The following is a 10,253-nucleotide window of genomic DNA, read 5'->3' on the forward strand; positions in this document are numbered from 1 at the left end:
TCAAAGTATCTAATCTTTTATGGAATCCTGCTAGGAAGCCAATGGAATAAGTATACAATATATACAATGGGTTGATTCTTTGGCCCAATAAAAAGAAGTAACCATCCGCTATCCTACAAGTTCAAACATCCAAGATAAAATACTACTAATTTATCAAACATAATACACCCATACTATTCGGAATAACCATCCGGATACCAGGGAGGCAGGGATCATAAATATCTGATATCCTACTGAATTGTTTTAAATACATATCCGATATTTTAATTTTAATTTGAAATTAACCCTCATTATATGCATTATACAGAACATCTGATATCTTACTGAATCGCTTTAAATAAATTTAATATTTTAATTTTAATTTAAAATTAACCCCATTATATACATTATACAGAACATGTATTGACTCCTTATACTTCCTCTTTACGTTAACCCATTCTGCATTGATAGTACATTATTAGTATTATACAATTATACAATAATATATACCTTTGGAATTTTACTTTTTACCATTTGTTTCAATTCTCATTTTATATATATATCTTGATACAGAGATTTTCTTTCATCCCCGTTAAAAAAGATATACTTCGTTAATTAAATTTGACAAAAATAATCATATGATACACTTAAATATAAGGTAAAATATCTACTTCAAGATATGATGTTATTATAATTTCTCTAATTTATATGTAAAAGGTATGATTTCCCCTTTCAATATAATGATTCGCCGATTCATCACATGTTTCCAAATGGCTACACTCCTTCACCAATAGTACTTTGGCTTATTTAAAATCATATCCCTAATTTAAATTAGTGATTCTCTAATCTCTTTCTATCTTGATGATTTCTTTAAGCATTATAATAGCAATGACTTCTATTATTTTATACTAAATCTAAGTAAGGTCTTCTTATTATAATTCAAACTTTTTTGGTTAAGTTCTCATCAATAATGGTCCACCTCAAACAAAAATGACCAAAATTTAGATGAAAGGGTGTCGTTTTCAACACGACCAAAAGATGGCCATTGAAAAGCACTACAAAATTTGTGTGCATATCAAAATATCTGTTTTATTGTTTTCTTTCGCTTATTAAAATAACTCATAATAATGCGCTATATATGTTTCAGAAGAAAAAAAATTTGATAATTAACATTTTTAATTTCAAGAGAGGTAAATATTAAATCTGTACCCAAAAAATTTTGGCGCTGATAAAATGGTATCTGACTTTTATTATTAACAAAATAGTCCCTAAATAATTTTAAAATTTGACAAGTATGCTTCTGAGCTCACCGGAGCACATTTTCGACGAAAATGATGCTGAGGTGGCTACTAAATTTTGATGATATGAATACTTTATTAAATGCATATACCAAAGTAGAATTTTTAATTAATTATCTAGTCCAACCTGAAAAATTCAAAATCTTCTTTCCCCTCTAAACCCTAATTTTTCCTTTCCTAATGCACCCTCTCAATCATTTGTTGTCCTAAACCTGGAAATCTTCATGAATCCTAATCCAGCAAAAGATCCTCCCTCCCCATCACACTCTCTCACTCTTTCAATCATGAATTGTCCCAAATCTACAGATTAATTTACAATTCAAAAAGATCAATAACAATAAAGTTCAAAGAAAACAAACATATTCATATATAACAATCAAAATAAAATAAAATAAAATAAATCTCAACACAGACACCACATAAACAAGAGACGAATTTAGACAAGGTCAGAAGAAAAGCACCAGAGACAGAGGAGACACATTACAGCGGAGCTAAGACAAAACATAGAGAGAGGTGATGGAGACGAGTAGGGAGACGAGGCATATGAGTGAGACGCTGCTGCTGCTGTGTGTGTCTATTCTTATGCTTGACCGCAAGGAAGGAAGCGAGTCACCGCGAAGCATAGACCGGCGAGGTGACGCTGAGGAGAGAACAGTGAAGATGCAGGGATGACGGAGAGTGGGTTTAGGCTAGGCGACAGCGGTGAAGGTGCACATACGACACAAGGCCGACGAAGGCGACAGACGACATAGGAGCTGATGGACACAGAAGACCCGTCGACAAGATGGCGACTGTACTGTGTCAGTGACAGTGGCTATGTGAAACTAAGAAAGTTGAGGCGCCACGTTGAGCTCCACTACCCTTTTGGGGAGAGTGCATTGAGAGAGTGAGAGAGTGTGTTGGGAAGGAAGAGGGGATTAGGGTTCAAAAGGGGAGATTTTGGATTTTCCAGGTTAAATTGGTAACTAATTAAAAATTCCACCCTGGTATATACATTTAATAATAAGGTTGCCATATCATCAAAATCCGGTGGCCACCTCAGCATCCTTCTCGTCAAAAATGTGCTTCAGTGAGTTTAGAGGCATATTTGTCAAATTTTAAAATTATTTAAGGATTATTTTGTCAATAACAAAAGTCAGAGCCAAAAATTTTTAGGTACCAATTTAGTATTTACCACATTTAAAGAATATCCATACTATCTATAACTAGAGGTGGCAATGGGGTGGGTAGAGGCGGGTTTTTGCCTTATCTAATCCAACTCATATACGCAGTTCTTGTACAGCGCTGAGGCGGTCTTGTGCCAAACTACATAGGGATCGATGACTGAAGTAGCATATCTATCGGCGGCGTGCTCCCCACTTTGCTGAGATTGCTGAGTTGCGACCTCTAGTCTCTGCATGTAGAACTCCTACGTAACACATCTTATTGTGATTAGTACGACAACTATACAGTTAATCTCTAATTATATATTAGAAGATTAGGTGTATGTTTACTCACATAATGATCTTGAGACCGCCGATCAGCAAATCTCACTTTGTTCTCTTTCAACGTGTGGGTGTACTTGAACATCTTTGCCAATGTCGCCTCGCAATCCAACGACTTCGACTACACGTGTTGCATTAAAACAATATTATTAGAATATAACTAAGTTAATATAGAAATTAAAGACACTACATAGCAGTCTGGCCTTAATCTTCATGAAGGTCGCTGAGCTGCCGGATACTTGGACTACCTGGTCGATGCCCTGTTAGCTCTGTTGGTAAGACACCGATGCCTAAATCCCTCATCAGTCTCCCAGTGAACTAACAGAGCTTTCTTTATTTTCGGTCGGAGCCAGGTCATCAGGTGGCCCCGCCCCTCACGAACATCCTCCAGCATCTGTTGTAGCCGCCGACCCATTCGATGGTCATATATATTCCTAATGAGGACATCGTGAGAGGCGTCCCATATAAAGTGCAGTTGCGTAAAAAAATTTTAAAACTAGTTAATAAAAATAGAAAATATAAACTAGCTAAAAAGGTTTGAAACTAAAAAACAAAAAATTAATTACCGTCCATTTTTGAAACCATCGCTTTCTAGTCTCAGAGGAGATCTTCTTGTAGTTGGGCCAGGGGTGGTCATACATTAGCTTGATGATGTTGATCATCTCTTTAGTATATGCGTTGTTGTTCGATGCAAACCTATCAATAATCTACAGACAAACCAACATGAAAATATAAATTAAAACTTCAGAAGCAAATAACCATAATATATAGAGATTTTTATAAAAATTTTGACAGAGTTTCATCTATAACTGGAATGCGCCACAAATTCTTTCCATCAACAGTTAACTTAAACAGCACCAAATATCAACAATCAATGAACAACAGATACTTTCAGCAATTCACTAATTAGCAATTCACTAATTTGAAAAACTAGCACTACACCACTGCACCAATCATCTAACAAATATCCCATCTCAAACCATGTCTCTTACTCACAGCTGTCACCTACACACAAAGCTTTCTCCCTAGCAGTCTCAGAGTTGCATGAACCTAAGCACTACGATGAGGCCATAGCACATTCCTGTTGGAGGGATGCGATCAAAGCTGAGTTAGATGCACTGAAATTAAATAAAACTTGGACATTAACCACACTCTCAGTAGGAAACCATGCTATTGGTTGTAGGTGGATATTTAAGATCAAATTCAAATCGTATGGCACGATCAAGAGGCATAAAGTGCGTTTAGTCGCTAAAGGATTCACCCAGACACAAGGCTTTAATTATTTCGACACATTCAACCCAGTTGTGAAGGGTGCAACGATTCGAATCCTCCTCTCCATAGCTGCTATGCAAAGGATTGGCATGTCCAGTAGCTAGATGTCAATACCACATTTTTACACAGAAATTTGCACGAAGAAGTATACATGAAAATTTCACTAGAATTGTCTGTCTCAAACCCTAATTTAGTGTGCAAATTGGACAAGTCACTTATGGGTTAAAGTAGGCTAGTAGGCATTGACATGAAAATCTATATTTCGAACTTAATGCTTCCGGTTACACACAATCAAAGCATGATTATGCTTTGTTTAACCTTCACAGCAATACTTGTGTATGTTGACGATCTAGTGCTTGCTGGAAATTGTTTAGAGGAGATTAACAGGATCAATAAGGTACTTGATGATGCATTCAGAATTAAGGATATAGGAAAACTAAAGTACTTCATTGGGATGGAAGTGGCACGCAGCAGCAAAGGCATTGCACTGTACCACCGCAAATACGTTCTAGACTTGCTCTCTGAATATGACATGACCAATGCCAAGCCTGTCACCACATCCATGGATTATTCAACCAAACTTTCCAAAGATTGTGCTGCACCATTCCAAGATATTTTCCTCTGTCGAAGACTCGTCGACCGCTTACTATATCTGACCAACACGAGGCTTGATATTAGTTTTGCCGTTGGGAAGCTGAGTCAATGCCTCGACTGTTCCACCATTTCTCACCACCAAGCTGTGCTTCGCGTATTGAAATACCTTAGGCTTGTCCCTGCCCGAGGTCTATTTTTTCTTACATCTTTCGATTTGTGCCCAACTACATACTCTGACTCAGACTGGGCTGGCTGTCTAGACACACGGCGATTAGTTACGGGGACATGTTTCTTTTTGGGATCGTCTCTTGTCTTTTGGAAGAGCAAGAAACAAGTGACCGTGTCCTGCTCCTCCTCTGAGGCAGAATACAACCATACAAGGCACTAGTAGCGGTTGTTTGTGAGTCATAGTGGCTAGCTTTCATGATGATTGAATTCAGAATACCCCTCTCGAAGCCTATATTATTATACTTTGACAGCAAATCTGCATTGCACATCACTGCTAATCCTGTCTTCCATGAACATACCAAGCACATCGAAATGGGTTGTCACATTTTGTGTGAGAAGACTCACAATGGATTAGTCAAATTGCTGCCAATTCATTCCAACAAACAAGTTTGCATATGTATTCACTAAACTATTACCTCCTGGCCCGTTTCAGACCTGCATTTCCAAGNNNNAAGGTATATCACATCCTAAAAGAATAATAATAGATTATTCTAATGGTGGGGTTACACACTTTGAAATTTATAACTTAGGTTTCATTCTTTGCCATATTGTAGGGAGACTAAAGTGATATCTAATATATTAAATTCTTTTTTTTCTATGGTCAATTTTTTTTATTTATCCATTCTATAATAAATCTATCATTATAAATTTTATACATTCAGAAAAAAATCAGTATGTTGGTATTATTATTATTGTTGTTGTTAATTACTATTAAAATAGTGACAAAAATAGTGTTAAAACTACTATATCAATATTGTTTTAATAAATATTTTTGTTCTACTTGATCTTGTTATTTTTATTTATGTTATTTGTCACAAAAGAAAAGCACATTCCTAAGTGGCATATGGGTTTTCCATTATTCGATATTAATAATGCATTGAAAATAAACAAAAACAATTTGACGAAAGATGTCTAGATAAGCATCTCTTCTCTATATGTGAAGAAAATTAATTACATACTACCAATTGTATGATATAATTTTAGGGAGCTAATAATATTATATTATTTTATTTTATTTAATATTCATAATTTTATATTTATAATATTTATGATATTTATAATTACATATTTATTATATTTGATATTATTTAATTATTTTAATAATAATTAAAAAACACAAAACAAAGCAAACAATAATTAAAAAAATACAAAATAAAGCAATTTTAAATTATTTTCAACTGGCTTTCTATTATATCGCAAATATTTTTTATAAACTTATTATTTGAGTGCAGAACATTCCATTATGGATAAATATGCTTATGCTCACATTCAATTTATTGGATAAAGAATAATAGAATCTCCTATGTCTTTGCATTGGTTTATTTTAATTATTCTTTTTGCTTTTCAAAGTGCTGATTCTTTCATGTTTTAAGTTATTTGAGCATATCACTTTTTCCCATAATTAAAAAGAAGAAAAGAAGAGCATAAATTAAAACATTTAAAAAAAAAAAAGAGAAAAAATTCCAATTAAAACATTATCGATACATCAAAATTAAAACGCTATATATATAAATATAAAGACAGAGATATATTAAGATAAATTTAAATTTTTAAAGTAAAAAAATTAGTAAAATAATAAAATAAATGATTAATTTTATTATTAATTTATAATTTTTTATAAAATATGTGTTCTAATACCTTAATTTAAGAATGATTAATTTTTTACTTGATCATTTTACTAATTTCTTCGTTTTAGATAATTTTGATCCATATTAAGATATGGTGGTACAAATTTATGAAATTTTTTATATCATCAAATTGAAGAAATAAAGGAGTACACGAGTTGAACAAGGATTATTTGTGATTTTTTTTTTCTTTAATTACTCTTATCATATTCTTTTATTTACAGTAATGCTCTTATGTAGTTGAATTCACTCTTCTCTTTGTCTCATAATGAAATTAAAAAGGTGAAAATTTAATGGTTGGTTTTTTCAACAAACTAACCTATTATCATTCAAATAATTTATATCTCAACCTATGATGATATTTGTAATAAATTTAACCCTTATACAAGATCAAAATAAAATAAATCTGTTATCCACTATCACTATTTTGATGATTGAATATTGAAAAGAATAAAATCACATCATTATTAAAAAGATGGATTCTAGTATCAATATGTTATGATGATTATATAAATATTATTAAATTAAAATTATATTATTTTTATATTTTAATAATTTTTTTAAATAACAATTTAAAAATATTATTTAATAAAAAATTATTATTTTAAAATTTTAACAATATTTTTTAAAACACCATACTCATCATAGACACCAAAATGGTAGTGGGTACTGATTACCCGTTCGAACCCGAAATGAACTAATTAAATTGGTTCTGAAACTAACGGGTCCAATTCGAACCAAACCGATGACTTTTGTTAGTAATTGGTTCGGGTATCGGTTTTGGAGGTGCGGAACCCGAACCAACCCGCGAACCCGATCATATATTAATTAAATAAAAAATTAAAAAATATATATGGCTTTTTCATTAGACAATGATTATTCATTATTAATATGTTTGAATTTTAATGAGTTTAGTTTTTAATGTATTTGGTGTTTAACATGTTTGAATTATTTTTATTGATATTACATGTTTATTGTACTTGTTGAATTTTTAAGATAAAAATTTAGTTTTTTTTTTTATGAATTTCAAAGTCATCGGGTACCCAATTATCCGAATCGAATCAATTTGTTCTTAATCGGTTTGGTTTGGTTTGATTTAGATACGTATACAAAAAATGCAAATCCAAACCAAACCGAATCAATTATATTTTGATCAATTCGATTCTAATTTTACTATAAACCCAAACAAAACCGACCTGTACTCCCCCGTTATGACCCTGTTTAAAAACATTTGACGCATGTAGAAGACAAAAATCAACATGTACATTCGGACAATCCACAAAAAGAGGACAAAGTGCCAAGAGCCACACACATGTCTTGCATATATCACAATCCTTGAAAACTTACTTTTCATATGCCAAAGAGGAAAAAAATTGCATTTTAAACTTTTTCATTGCTAAATCGATACATCAAAATTAAAACGCTATATATATAAATATAAAGACAGAGATATATTAAGATAAATTTAAATTTTTAAAGTAAAAAAATTAGTAAAATAATAAAATAAATGATTAATTTTATTATTAATTTATAATTTTTTATAAAATATGTGTTCTAATACCTTAATTTAAGAATGATTAATTTTTTACTTGATCATTTTACTAATTTCTTCGTTTTAGATAATTTTGATCCATATTAAGATATGGTGGTACAAATTTATGAAATTTTTTATATCATCAAATTGAAGAAATAAAGGAGTACACGAGTTGAACAAGGATTATTTGTGATTTTTTTTTTCTTTAATTACTCTTATCATATTCTTTTATTTACAGTAATGCTCTTATGTAGTTGAATTCACTCTTCTCTTTGTCTCATAATGAAATTAAAAAGGTGAAAATTTAATGGTTGGTTTTTTCAACAAACTAACCTATTATCATTCAAATAATTTATATCTCAACCTATGATGATATTTGTAATAAATTTAACCCTTATACAAGATCAAAATAAAATAAATCTGTTATCCACTATCACTATTTTGATGATTGAATATTGAAAAGAATAAAATCACATCATTATTAAAAAGATGGATTCTAGTATCAATATGTTATGATGATTATATAAATATTATTAAATTAAAATTATATTATTTTTATATTTTAATAATTTTTTTAAATAACAATTTAAAAATATTATTTAATAAAAAATTATTATTTTAAAATTTTAACAATATTTTTTAAAACACCATACTCATCATAGACACCAAAATGGTAGTGGGTACTGATTACCCGTTCGAACCCGAAATGAACTAATTAAATTGGTTCTGAAACTAACGGGTCCAATTCGAACCAAACCGATGACTTTTGTTAGTAATTGGTTCGGGTATCGGTTTTGGAGGTGCGGAACCCGAACCAACCCGCGAACCCGATCATATATTAATTAAATAAAAAATTAAAAAATATATATGGCTTTTTCATTAGACAATGATTATTCATTATTAATATGTTTGAATTTTAATGAGTTTAGTTTTTAATGTATTTGGTGTTTAACATGTTTGGATTATTTTTATTGATGTTACATGTTTATTGTACTTGTTGAATTTTTAAGATAAAAATTTAGTTTTTTTTTTTATGAATTTCAAAGTCATCGGGTACCCAATTATCCGAATCGAATCAATTTGTTCTTAATCGGTTTGGTTTGGTTTGATTTAGATACGTATACAAAAAATGCAAATCCAAACCAAACCGAATCAATTATATTTTGATCAATTCGATTCTAATTTTACTATAAACCCAAACAAAACCGACCTGTACTCCCCCGTTATGACCCTGTTTAAAAACATTTGACGCATGTAGAAGACAAAAATCAACATGTACATTCGGACAATCCACAAAAAGAGGACAAAGTGCCAAGAGCCACACACATGTCTTGCATATATCACAATCCTTGAAAACTTACTTTTCATATGCCAAAGAGGAAAAAAATTGCATTTTAAACTTTTTCATTGCTAAATGTTTAGAATTTGTTATTTGTATGTAATTTTTTTGCTAAATAATGTAATTATTTTTTTATTTTTTCATATATCTATTAAACTATTATTTTCACGATAAATCAATAATGTCCCACCAAATTTTACGTAGCCACCAATTTGAATTATATAATGTTACCACTTTATTTATTTTTACAATTTTTCCTCTTTTAATGAGTATAAATATAATACTATTTTGACCCTAGAAAACTTGGTTAGCTAGTATATTGATTATATTTTTTTATCCTAATTGGTCTAATAATTAGTTTTTATTAGTCTACTTAAACAAGTGTCGAGAAATTTAAATTTTATCTTGTGCATACATCAATTTATTGATTAATGACAAACTCTTAAATAAAGCTCAAATCTATAGTAGATTAATTTTTGTCTTATCGAATTAAAGATTAAAAAAAACTAATTTATTTATTTATTTATTTCTTGTTTTATTTTTATAGTTACGGGAATATAGTGGCAAATTGCTTAGCTTAGATTTGGTCATAATCATCAATTCTTATCTTACATGTTTTCTTTAACCCTAAGCCACTTAACCAGGAAACAAATTGTAAATTTATAAGTTTTCAAGAAAAATATTAAATAAATTATTGAAAAATTAAAATACAAAATTTATAAGTCTATTATGCGATACTATGCACACAACTCATTTTTTTGTTAGATTTATAAATTCATTGTTGCTGTTCATCGGGATGAAACTTATTTATTTATTTTTTCTCAAGAGCTATAAATTCATTATATAATTTTTTAAGAAACTATTTATATTACTAATCATTTTTAACCTATTTGTATGTGT

The 10,253-nt window shown here is 30.4% G+C and overlaps 1 protein-coding gene across 1 annotated transcript; it reads left to right on the top strand.

Annotated features, from left to right (window-relative positions):
- Window positions 4,332-5,015, top strand: LOC107607930 (uncharacterized mitochondrial protein AtMg00810-like). The gene has a single exon (XM_016309824.1). The coding sequence runs from the start codon at window positions 4,332-4,334 to the stop codon at window positions 5,013-5,015; it is 684 nt and encodes a 227-aa protein (XP_016165310.1).

Source organism: Arachis ipaensis, chromosome B07, assembly GCF_000816755.2.
Source record: "Arachis ipaensis cultivar K30076 chromosome B07, Araip1.1, whole genome shotgun sequence".
In the NCBI taxonomy this organism is placed as follows: Eukaryota; Viridiplantae; Streptophyta; class Magnoliopsida; order Fabales; family Fabaceae; genus Arachis; species Arachis ipaensis.

Bases quoted from the DNA above. Each gene is read 5' to 3' on its own strand.
- LOC107607930 (XM_016309824.1), top strand. From the start codon at position 4,332: ATGATTATGCTTTGTTTAACCTTCACAGCAATACTTGTGTATGTTGAC.